The sequence below is a fragment of the Ornithodoros turicata genome, chromosome 7 (genome assembly GCF_037126465.1).
Source record: "Ornithodoros turicata isolate Travis chromosome 7, ASM3712646v1, whole genome shotgun sequence".
NCBI classification, from domain to species: domain Eukaryota; kingdom Metazoa; phylum Arthropoda; class Arachnida; order Ixodida; family Argasidae; genus Ornithodoros; species Ornithodoros turicata.
Window position 1 is genome coordinate 58,440,596 of NC_088207.1, and position 12,495 is coordinate 58,453,090.

Below are 12,495 nucleotides of genomic sequence, written 5' to 3' on the forward strand. Positions count from 1 at the left end.
ACCATTGGCCGGCACCCGCGATTCGCTGCGCATCATCACGGCACTTGTCAACAATGTCTGCAATGCGGGAAGAGAGCACAGTTTATGGCACAGTGGGGTATGGTGAGCTAGAACATAGTATGGGGACGGGGCACGGGCTCAAGGGACCTTTGAAGGTATATTTAAATAAATAAATAAATAATCCCAGCTGCACTGCAACCCTAATGTGCCGCATCGGAACGCTACCGAGAATTGTGCTACTTAATCAAAGCTCGAAAAAACATTGTTTGCCACCCAAAAAATAACGCAACGTTCTGTAATGTATTTGAAAATTGGAGCGCCATGGCAAGTGGCAAAACAGGGACGATGGCGGTCACATCACAATTAACGCAGCTTGCGCCATGAAAAGACGCACGCACAAAGGGTCCATTATGTGAAACGCCCCTTACTTTATTTAGTTATTTATTTATTTATAAAACAATTGTGCGTCAACAAGTCTTTCAGTAGTAACGTGGTCCCGGATGAACCCTCAAGGCGCATTCCTGCGTGAAGGTGCAACAAAAGTGAGACAGCGTGAGGGCAAATACTCCGTTATGACAACAAAACAGCAGTGGTGCACACCTTAAATCTTTTCACGCGCCGTTTGTCACCATTTCCGAGATCTTCCACGAGGTTCTGAAAACAATTACACGTTTATCAGCCCATGACGAATCAGAAAGCAAGCATATGTAAGCTAGTTTTTTCAATTACAGTAGTTCACATATACAGGTCACAGCGGTGCCCCGACCATGATACTTTCCCTGTTAGCAGAGCACTACATACAGCTGGTTACGAATAACGCCGTACTCCCAGCCTTTACCTTAACATCATCGACGACGTCCACAAGGCAGTCAGCGGCATCAAGGTACTGGAACAAACAGGAAGAAAGCAAATAGCGCTTATAATCTTGCTATATCAACTACCATATCTTGCTAGAGACTAATAGTAAACTGTTCGCTGTGTTATAGATACCATGCTCCTGCTGGTACAGACGTGTTCATCGAGGTCGGTCCTGTTTCTGTACCGTGGGGCTGTCATGATGGCAATGCACCTCTGCATTGATTTGCGCACTGCAGGGACCTAACGCAATGTCCATACATCATTCTATGCAACCGCCCACACATCAAGCTTCAATTTTTTCCCCTTACTTCGTCGTATTTCGTCATGATTTTTTCGATTGTGACGTCGTTGCCTCTGCAATGGTCGATCTTCCTCCATACTACGAAGGGACGAAAATCGGCATGGTTTAGTATAGATACAGTTTGCAAATATATTTCACAGCTCATAGGCAGGTCGTATCCTTCAAACAGAAAGATAAATAGAAGAACGTTATGCCAACTCCCATCCTGTGCTTAGTCGTAGTCCTAGACCACCCCGAGTGGGGTTTCATCCATGATGTAGCCGTGAAAGTGTCCCCGAGCCAGAGGCTTATGAGAATCGGCTGCGTGAAGCGAGTGTTCTACCTTTTCGCATCTTCATTTTCTAAAATTAGCTAATATTAATCGTGGATTGAAGCAAAGGCCTCAGGTCGTAGCTTCGGATATTTCGAACGGAGACTGTTCTTCTCTATAGGCCACCGTCCTTATCACTGGCAATTTATTCAAATAGCCAGTGGACTATGTGCTAAGGAACCGTAGGGCATTGTGAGTCAATTATTGACGGGAAAAAATCTAACCACTGTCCCCTTGAACTAAGGTGAACTACCCTCGTCTTTGGGGTGCTGTGTTAGGATGGGGAATTGGCTTAGTGTGGAATACTTGCTTATAAAGTCGATTTGAAAGTACGTATATTGAGTTTCAGGGTATAAGTAATTTTCTCTCTTTTCCTTTTTTTTTTTTTGCACGTGATTAGTGAGGGCTTGGGGTGTAATAGATAATGAGATAGTGAACATGAAGAGGGAAAAAAAAAGTTTGGGCCAGGTTAGGCAGGCAAAAAGGCTCACATGCAGAGGATAACAAAGAGAAGAGAATCTACTTGTGAATCTAGTGTGAATCTAACTCGAGGAGAATCGTTTCTAGGGTCCCTTTCGGTTTATGTGTTCAATATGGGTGGGATTCCCTATCGCGTCTGTCACGCGAGTCGGGACCATGTCACTCATGGAGGACGCTGTGCCTCAGCAACCTGCACCGCGCAGAGTTTCGGCGTCCTCGACCAGCTTGGAACCCACATCTTTGGCGGATCAGTAGATGAACGCGTTGTCAACTGATCCATCCAAAAGGACGGAAGATGGGGAAGCAATCCCCATCGTGGGACAAACACGCACGAGTCCTTATACGCCCCACGAACGACGCAATTCAAGCACTTGACGAAAACGCCGATGTCTGCCAGGAATAAGAACGCCCCGTTCTGGCTTGTCTAGCCCCATCACTCTACGTAGCAAGAACAAATAGTGCACCGACACCGATCTATAGGAGCCCTGAGGCACTTGGTGGCGCAGTATAATTTCCCCAGCGGAGTAACTCTGAGTGGACGGACTACATATCGTGTCGTTCTTATAGGTTGACCCATAGGTTGAAAACGGGCATAGACCCTCCTGATTTCCGGTCCTTTACTGTACGTTGGCATTGCAGAAATAGTTTAGGCACGTCTACAACTCAGGAGGAAGCATCCTTGACCGGAAATCAGGATGGTCTAGGTGTCCAAGTGTTGCTCCAATGGGAGCCACCGAGGCCGGTCTCTCGCAGAGAGCACGTTGTGAGTGTTCAACAGGTTAGTGAGGCAATCATTCAATTCCAAAATGCATACAACATTGCAAAATACGCACGATGAATCTTCCCGTGTCAAAGGATATAGTTTAAGGATGGCCACACTCATTACAGCGTCCTACACTTACGCCCATCACAGCCTCGTCGTGGTCCTGCAGCGGATAATCCAAAGAGCAGAGCCAAAACAAGAAACGACATCGCCATACTGGATATGGAATGCAAAAAGTTTCCTCGCTTCCTCTTCCTCACACACGCAGTGACCGTCATCCACGAAGAGAGATTGGACGCTGAAGTGCTTCTTGATGTCTGGGAGGGTTCGAATCTCGGTGCCGGCTGTCACACAATGTCGGCACAGTTCCGTTAGAAGTCGGCCCACGACGCACATTCCCCAGGGCGTTACAGGGCCGACAACGGCGAGCTCGTTCACCACTGTATAGGGCCACGAAAGTTCAGCCAAAAAAATGCACGTGGTCAATGACGAACACAACTTGAACGATTGTTATACATACAACGCTCAGGTAACTGGTGTTGGCAGAAGGTAAAATAACGGCTGTACGCGACGCGGTTGCAACGACCACCATTTCCTGACAGCTCATGAACACGTGATTTCTGGTTCTTGATGTAATCGACGCCGGTTTGTGGCCAGCTGGGGCCGCTGTGTTGCAACTAACTAGAAGAGTCCATGAACGAAGAGCTCCATCTACGAAATGGACACGTGTCTGTCTCCTTGCGCCGTAAACAACGCTTTGCATCAAATGGCGCGTCGGCGACACACAATGAGGTCGTACAGCCTATGACCATAACCTCCTCTAGACAGTCTATGACGCCTTTCAAGTAGGGTTGCCACCTTTCGTAGTGAAAAATACCGGCTGAGAGAGAGGAGGTGGAATAGAGGGAAAGGAGGAAAGGTTCGCGGGAAAGGGAAGTGGGTGAGGGGTGGAAGAGAACACGCAGAAAACGAGAGAGACAGCTCAAGATAATAAGAGGAAACATATATTCCTGTGTGTAATAATAATAATAATGAATAACCAAGGAAAGAACTGGTGACTGCGGAGTTGGATCTATGCTCCAGATTTATTCAAGCTGTAGTGGAATGTTGAAGAGAAAACTCCGCAAAAGCCCATATGAAAGGTCTTGAGCGACAAATACCGGCAAAAGGCTGCCGGTATCACCTTCCTACCGGCAACTGGCAGAGCGAGGAAATAACCGGCCGTGCCGGTATAATACCGGCCTGGTGGCAACCCTACTTTCAAGTTATGCTCCTTCTTTACGGTACGCTGTGGCGTCATCGGGGGAGGGGGGGTGGGAGGGGTGACGCGCCGCACCAGTACCGCCACTTCCTCGCTTTCTCAGTGCGCGAAGAGCAAAAACCATGAGCCCTCAGCGAGCACGCGATTTCTTTTTCTTTTTGTCTGTAGTTTGATAGTGCTACTTATCGTGTATCGAGTGGTACGGAAAGGTATCTTATTTGGGAGGGGGGGGGGGGACGCATACCCTACAGTGACGCCACTGACGCCAGGGTTCTATTTCTCGCAGCTGTAGCCATGTACAGACGCAGATAGCTGGGGGAGAGGAAACGAGGCCCGCTTGCACAGATGTTGAGGCTATCCCTCAGTGCTCAGCTTCGCTAGTGCTTTCCGCACACGGTACTGCATGTCCTCGACGCTTCTTTCTTTTAGCACGGGGCAAAGTTACAGAAGGCAGCACGAGGAATAGCCTCAACGTTCGGGCAACGGGGCCAGAAGTGGGAGGCAAAGGGGTAGTGTGCGTCCTGGGCAAGCTTCTTGGGGAACGTCTTTTTGGAATGTCTGTCAGAGAGTACAGCCAGTGGTAAGATTCGAACATGCCACCCCCCAGTCTATAGAATGGCCTTGGAGCCTGGTAATCACCTACCGACTGGGAGCATGGCAAACGTAAACTCTCTATTACTGCACATGGTAGAAAACACAGGCTGGAGGAAACCTTTTTCTTTTTTTTATTCAGACTGAAGGAGCATCCCCGACACCTCCGCTTCAAAAATCACGCAATATGGACTGAAAACACGTTTATTCTAACACTGAAAGAAGTCGTATGTATAATATGTGGTGTACACTTTCTAGACAGTAGCAAATGTATGCCATATATGTCCTACACAACTCTCGCGAGCCTACGCAGCACTTTGTTCATAATCAGTACAAACTTTTTTCTGTTTCTTTTACTATCACCGAGAACAACCACGCTGATTGTGCTCTGTATGCACGTAGAAACTGTGAGCATGAAACAGGCAAAATTTCCAGCGGGCTCATGACCAGACTGATGCGTCTATCTCCGCGACATCGACACAATTCAACAGACAACATTGTAGCCATGCTGTACCAGCACTGTTACATAATGACTAACACGCTATTTTACAAAAGCAAATATATTTACATACATACAAATGCACATGACAACACAGCACTCACTTATCTGACTTTGGGTGATTGCTTGGACAGCACATGCTTTCTGTGTCCCTTTTAAATAGCAGGAAAGAAGAGGGAAAAAAATTCCACAGAACGAATTCAATGTTGCTGGACCTGGTAGAAAGTCACTAAATCTAGTAGATTTTACGGCATGTCTCGGGGACATTGGCTCGACCTTTACCTTTACATTGTGGTATGTGGTAGGAAGATGCTAGCCCTCCATTTATTATGCCAGGCCTGAAAGCTTCACAATTCTCCCACTGAAAGCTTCTGCAGCTCACTTACGTACCGCAATGTAACCCGTAACCACGACCTACTAGATTATAACTAGAGCCTGAAGTTTTAGGGTTTTACCCGATTCTTCCCCGAATTTGCGCGCCAAACTGAAGGTTGCCCCTTTAGGGTGAAACACAGTTTTTTGCCTGGAAAAATTGCCCTCACTTGAGTGTCTGTAGGAATGCACTACCTTACTTGTTTGGCAGCAAACACAGTTACATCACCGTTTGTACAAAACCAGTACAGTTACTTTGAGTAACTGAGCCCAATTTCCCCCGGAATTTAGCATACTGGAAGTTTTTCCACCCGAATTCACACGAATTTAGTGCACACGTTTATTTACCCGATTTTTACCCCCCCAAATTTAGAAAAAATATTTCCCGAAAACTTCAGGCTCTAATTATAACAACCATGTCACATTCGACAACCCCAGTGAGGAGCCCAGCTGCATGATCCACTAGGGGCGCTACTCATCGGCCCGCGAGATCTACGTCTTGATTGGACTATGGAAAATTTGAATTTTGAACGTGCAGAAGCGGACGTACGACTACCGTAGCAGACGACAGCAACAGCTCCTATGAAACCCTGTAGAATGATGATGATGATAATCAACTTTAGAAAGAATCATCTTCCGTGGGACAAAAATACTAAGGAAAGCTAAAGTACAAAGTATTGCAGAGATTGAGGAAGCAGTAACCGGGCCGATGAGTGGCGCCACCGCAAGCTTCCAAATGCGGTGCTGGGAAGGTGTGCCTATGCCATGGTCGTTATAATCTCGTAGGTCATGCCCGTAACATGGCTCACCTATAAGATTGCAACCGATGTCGTTGGATGGCACAGAGCGTGAATATTTGTGCGGTAATATGCCCAAGAGTAATAAAACACTTTATAGCGCGCATCTTGAAGAAACTGTGCAAACCACAGCTGCAAGGGACCACTCAGTTTTTGTGACTTTTTACCTTGAAGAAAAGACCAAATGAAATCAAATCAAATCAAATCAAATCAAATCAAGGGGGGAAGCTGCAGCACACAAGCACAGCATTTCCTTATGGGCTTTCAGACCTGGTGTAATACATGAAGGCCTAGGAAAATGTAACAACGCTTCGTGACACATTTTACCATAGCAGGAAGCAAACGTGGCAACATGTTCAGAAGACTACTTTCCCATTTTTGCATGGCCAAGTACACAAGGAATGTAAGCAAACCCTTTGAATTCAACAGATTTTCGGAGTTCCTTCAGTTCAGTTATGGTCTAACTTAGTGGTGCTTTAGCGTTGGTATTACATTACTTGAAGCCTTATTTCGTATCAATCTTCCGCACACCATGAACGAGCCAGAAAGTAACGCGAATTAAAGTACGTATTTTAGGCTGGTTTTAAAGCGTATCCTCTACATTTAGCAATCTTCTACACAGTCTAGTTGGCAACATTTATTTAAACCTCGGGCTGCAAATAATGAAGTATATTCGAGGAACAAAAATCGAGCGAGGATATACGCAGCATCCACTCTGTGACATTTCTACGCTGATGCCTCTCAAAGTATTATTACGGAGCATTTACTATTTTGTGGTAGGGGCTAGAGAAACGAGTACACATTGAAATTGCGCAGCAATACTAAAAAAAAGACAAAAACTTAATACAGAGTTCCAAAAGCTGAGCAGAAACACTGGGACAAGAAAAAAACTATCTCGTGACGGAAAATAAATATTACTCCGATCTGACTAAACAGTTGCGTTGTAAGAGTAGCACGTAAAAAGCTCTTTCTAAAGTTGCAGTTGCCCAAAAAGGACAAAGACCCTAAAAAGACAATTCTGTAGTCACTCTAGTGATATGCATTGGCTAATCCATCCATCGAAAACCTACGCTACACGCTGTCGGAGAGACACTGGAAGGAGAGACTCTAGCACAGTAAATGGCAGGGGGGTTCGTCACCTACTGGGAAAAATAAAGCGCGAAACAACATACTAAAACCACGTAAAAGTTCTTCCACAGTACAGTACTCATCTAAACAAACCACCATCACGACTTGAGCCAGTGTAAGAGAAAGACAAAAAAACTCGGCGTCTCTCTCTTCTTGCAACATCAAACTGCACCGATCGATCGATGCAACACAAGACAACATGCATATGTATATATTAGGTTGGCCGCAACTTTGTGTTGGGTGACAGCAAACTCTCGATGAGGCATCACCTGTAGAGACGGTGCACTCCAAATAACACTGTCTCCTTTGCCCAGTTAGCTGTCAGACGACAGTCACAGTGACTCTCTGCGGGTAAATGACTTATGTACAGCAGACAGATGGGGAAAAACTGGGGTGATGTTAGTGTCCCGGCCCGTGTTCTGGAACAATGTAGAGTCCCACTGGGAAGTACTTGATGTGGGTCTGCCACTGGGAAGTCAGCTGGAAGAACTTGACCCCATTCCAGTCAACACCGTCCACAGCGACTTGAGGGGGAGAAAGGAATCGGCGATAAGCCTGACGCTGTCAACTACGGTTACATTAGCAGCGACGTTAATGGTATCGTCAACTTGTCACCTCAGATTACTCTAGAGCAGCGGTTCCCAAAGTGTCGTCCGCGGAACCCCTGGGGTCCCCAAGATTGTTCGGGGGGGTCCACGACGATCAAAGACAGCCAGAAGATTGTTTTGCCAAGAGCTGGTCACGTCATCTCTTAGGGGAGCGATACTGATATATGATAAAGAAGGCAGAAATATACTACCTTCCCATATCCTGCATGGCATGTTTGTTTGTTTGTTTTTTCCTTTCCTTTTCTTCACGTCCCTTCTTTATGTCAACATGAATCATACTTAACGGGGGTCCTCGAATGGATTCTCAGTGGTTGTGGGGGTCCGACGCAACGAGAAGTTTGGGAAACGCTGCTCTAGAGTACTCTGATGAAGCGCTTTGTGTTCGGCTGGTCGAAGACCGAGTGCTCTGACCACATTCCAGAGCCACACCGTCAGCACTTGCTTCGAGACTGCGCCTTACTGCACCAGCACATTTCTTTTAATGCTGCGTTTGTACGAGGCTCCTCCACCCAGTTATGCTCCGGCAGAAAAGCAATGCCCACGTTCCGTTTAATCTCCGTCGTCTCTCTAAAGCCAGATGCAGAGTTCGGCTCGTGAGAGATCCCATGGCTTGGATTTGGAGCGAGCTGGACCTGTCTGCTCCGAGTCAGAAGACCAGCGCGAACAGCCAATAAAAAAAACCACAAACGTGTGATTGGATCACCGTCCGCAATTATTATTGCACTTGGCCGGTGTCCTTCCGAAAGGTGTGTATGTAGGGCCTGACTTTTTCGGGTTTTATTTTTGGCCAAATTCGGGGGGTAAATATCGGGTGATATTTTTCATTCGAAAATTCGGGTGTATTCGGGTTAAATCCCGTTACGGCATATTCTGTCGTCAGGAATTCGGGTGTATTCGGGTGATTTTTTTTTTGTTTAATAAAAATTTGTCTTAACATGGAACTAATGTTTAGCAATGTTATCAAACTTTATTTTAATGCACGCTTATGAGTGTGCCACGCAACCCGGATGTTTTCGGGTAGATTCGGGTTAAACCCGAATTTTACAGATTTCGTTCGGGGGGTAAATATCGGGCGGATACGGGTTTAACCCTAAAAAGTCAGGCCCTAGGTATTATAGTAGAGCAGAGTAAAAATGGTGCCAACCTTTGAGAGGTGCCTGCACGTTTTTGCACGAGCAGATGAGACGGTGGACGCCTTCCACCACTTGGCAACGGGACTCCTTGTCGGTCTCTCGTTCTTTCTTCTTGCCCAGACGCATGACTAACGGAGACAAATGAGGGTAACGCACATTTCAGTTAATGGGAGAGAGCGAGTACTCTACTCGATGTAAACGTTGTATGAACAAAGACTATTGAAACAACCAAGACACTTAATCCCAGCATGACTATAGACTCTTTTCATCTGACGTCACTGTCGCAGACGGCATAGCCTTTCCCACTGCTTGTGGCAGCCATACTTTTGTGCACGGCGCGTGCACGCTACCAGCATTAACTATGGTGCGAGCACGTGCGAACACAAAAGTATGGCGGACGGAATGAGGTCAGTGAAAAGGGTCTATAAACATACCATCAATATAAAACCCTCTCGAGCCACACTAACAAATTTTTTTTTGAGTAGCAACATTAGGGGCAATGCAGTTGAACCTATCAATAACGAACGTCGGTTTAACCAAATCCTCAGTTTAACGAAGAATTTCCGTCGCTCGTGCGTGTCCCCATAGACGTCGGCGTATTTTTGTGCTCGGTAGGTAGCCGTAAAAGAAGCGTGTAGACATGTGGCGACACCGACGCCGGTATTCTACGGTGCGCCGCCGCAGTTTTGAAATCGACACGAGCGCCTCATCGCGCATTTTTTTTTTTACACAAAAACGCGCATTGCTGGCCTCTTGCGAAGTCTAATTTGCTTCAGTGGATGCTGATTACAGTAGGTTGCGGTTTTTGTGCCGTTTTTGAGTTGTTCTTGTTCGCGCCACTGACGCCGCCGCCAATCAAAGTTCCACTAGCGCAAACGTCTACGTGATACCCATTTCAGTATTCAATGGCGGTGTACCTTCTTTCTCTCCAGTCTGATTTTCTCCTTGCGCGTTTGTCAGCTGTCACGAGTGCGAGTCAACCGACCAATAAACGTCGATAGGCGAGCCCACACGAGAAAGCAGTAGAGGCCGTTCGGAGTTACGAAAGTTACGAGTGCTCCGAGCGATATTGTGCAACAGGTATGTTTTTCCTAGCGTTAAGTGATGTATAAAGCTCGATATTTTGTACCCTTCGTAGCTTGATACCCGTTTTATGACAAGTGGCGTTTCGCGGTACATGCGGTGGCGCAGGTAGTGGCGGCGGCCATCCTGTTTTCACTGGGCGTGTTCCATATTAAAAAATTTCTCTATATAATGAAAAAAAAAAAGAGCCAGCAATTACAAATTTGTTATATAAATACACCAAGTTTGCTTTAGTTGCGCGCTACACTGCACGACCAAACCGCGGACATTCTCACATTCTGTTCTGCTAACTCTGCAGTGAGCAACTTATCAGGGTGTCTTATCTCTCGAATTCGCCCGAAGCTAAAATAGTACCACCCACAGTCCCGAGTCAAATCAAATCAATCCAAGGGGTTTTGCTACGTACTCTTTTGCTTCTTCTCTTTTATAACGTAGCTGAGAGTGAGTGAAGCACCAAGGGTTTCCCCGATGCTGGGAAGACGCGACACTTGCAGGGAACGGAAGGCCTGCTTCAGGGTGAACTTGTTGGACTCTCCCCTTTTACCCTGTTCCATTCGCAGTGGCAGAGTCCAGTAATCCAGTTGGAGGTCCATTGACTCTGTTGGTTGTGGTGTAGTCGGTGTTGGCACTGGTGGGGCACAGTTCCCACCTCTGGAAGCGTAACAGTGGAGCTTTAACAGGTCGTCGGGTGCAGCAAGACAAATATGTAAGCCATAAGTTATTATCACAAAAATACTGCATAGTTTGCCATCGATCCATCCTCAAAAAGGGAGACTTAAATGTGCGGATACAGGAGTTGGTCGCTCACGAATTATTATCTCCCTCGTGTCCGTAAAATCATTCGGGCACGGAATTAGAATATTCGCCGATATATTTTTTTATTATTTAGATCCGTTTCCACCAACGAAAGAAGAAGTGTCTACTAAACAAGAAATATTGCGCGACACATCTCACAAAAAATTACTTAGCATACATCGAACAATTTACAGTTCGAAGAGAGCCTGATCTTGAGCCTATAATTTACTTGCATGATTATGAACTATTGTGCGAGAGAAAATAAAGAAAAAATTAGCGCTGCGTGAACAGTGAAGTTTTCAAATAGAACATCTTACACACTGTGAATTGGATTCAAATTATTGCTTTCGAATTCAAATTGAATTCAAATATTCACAAGAAGCCAAATTCGAATGTATTTCAAATGTATCGCACTTTGGAAAATTTCATAACCTCGTGCCAATTAGTAGAAATGCTGCTCCTAATGGGTGAGCCTTCAGCCTTTCAGTCAGAATAATATGCGTATGAGGAAAAGAAACCTCTCTACTTCAGACATTCCCACTCTGGCCCTGCTTTCCGAAACGCGACAATGCGGTTATGTTTTGGGTCAGCATAAAGTGCAACGTATCCCTGTTCTTATTGCGCAACATATTTTATTATATAGTATGCAAATTTTTTTCGACTGCCTCGGTCTCGTCCACAATGCAGACGTCAAACTGCGCCAACAAAGCTGCTTCACTTCATTTTAGTAATATTTGGAAAATATTTCAAAACTGCGAATACTCCAAATCGCCTGTGAATACTGTTTGAATAGCAATATTTGATTCAAATTCAGCTCGAATATTTGCGCAGCTCCGCAAAAAATAAATATGTTTGGCACGATTTTAACGCAGGCTTAAAGAATATAGTACATAGTTTTAATCTTTAGATACAAAAACTTTAAAAATGGACACTTCTTCACTTTGACACGCTGGTTTTATCGCATCAACATGCGTGCAAACAACATATATGCTGCTACCTCTACATGGAAACACAACACTGCCAAGCCGTTCTATAAACCAGCAACTGAGATTCCCACAAAGCCGAATGGCGCATGTAATGATGCAAGTTAATTGTCGGTACTTACCCACTGTTTATAATAGTGTTGCTGATGCAAGGTGAATTGGGTGGCGTAGTGTTTTCTCTCGCTTTCTCCATCAGCGACGTTGATGGGGGTGACCCACTCAACGCAACAGAACCATCTTCATAATCCACTGGGAAAAAGAGAAAATCTGACGTCTTCACACAGGCATAGGTTCCTGAAGTTTTCGGGAAATATTTTTTTCTAAATTCGGGGTGTAAAAATCGGGTAAATAAATGTGCGCTCTAAATTCGTGCGAATTCGGGTGAAAAAACTTCTAGTACGCTAAATTCGGTGTGAAATCGGGCTCAGTTACATCACCATTTGTACCAAACCACAAATGGTGATGTAACTAAATTTTTCTGCCAAACAAGTAAATTAATGCATTCCTACAGACATCCCAGTGAGGGCAATTTG

The 12,495-nt window shown here is 45.5% G+C and overlaps 2 protein-coding genes across 2 annotated transcripts in view; both read right to left on the bottom strand.

Annotated features, from left to right (window-relative positions):
- Positions 1–424: 424 nt before the first annotated feature.
- On the bottom strand, positions 425–3,113 carry LOC135400156 (uncharacterized). Its single transcript, XM_064631887.1, has 6 exons — positions 2,852–3,113; positions 1,167–1,237; positions 991–1,098; positions 839–886; positions 601–654; positions 425–521 (listed from the first exon to the last, which is right to left on the bottom strand). Exons 1-6 carry the CDS (start codon positions 2,988–2,990, stop codon positions 480–482), a joined length of 462 nt encoding a protein of 153 aa, XP_064487957.1. The 5' UTR covers positions 2,991–3,113; the 3' UTR covers positions 425–479.
- A 1,639-nt stretch (positions 3,114–4,752) lies between these two features.
- LOC135401735 (phosphofurin acidic cluster sorting protein 2-like) overlaps positions 4,753–12,495 on the bottom strand; it is a 30,577-nt gene continuing 22,834 nt past the window's right edge. Inside the window, exons 17-20 of the mRNA XM_064634293.1 lie at positions 12,085–12,211; positions 10,591–10,835; positions 9,113–9,229; positions 4,753–7,884 (exon numbers count right to left, since the gene is read on the bottom strand). Coding sequence (XP_064490363.1) covers positions 7,760–7,884; positions 9,113–9,229; positions 10,591–10,835; positions 12,085–12,211 — 614 coding nt within the window. The 3' untranslated portion in view covers positions 4,753–7,759. The remainder of the gene's footprint in view (positions 7,885–9,112; positions 9,230–10,590; positions 10,836–12,084; positions 12,212–12,495) is intronic.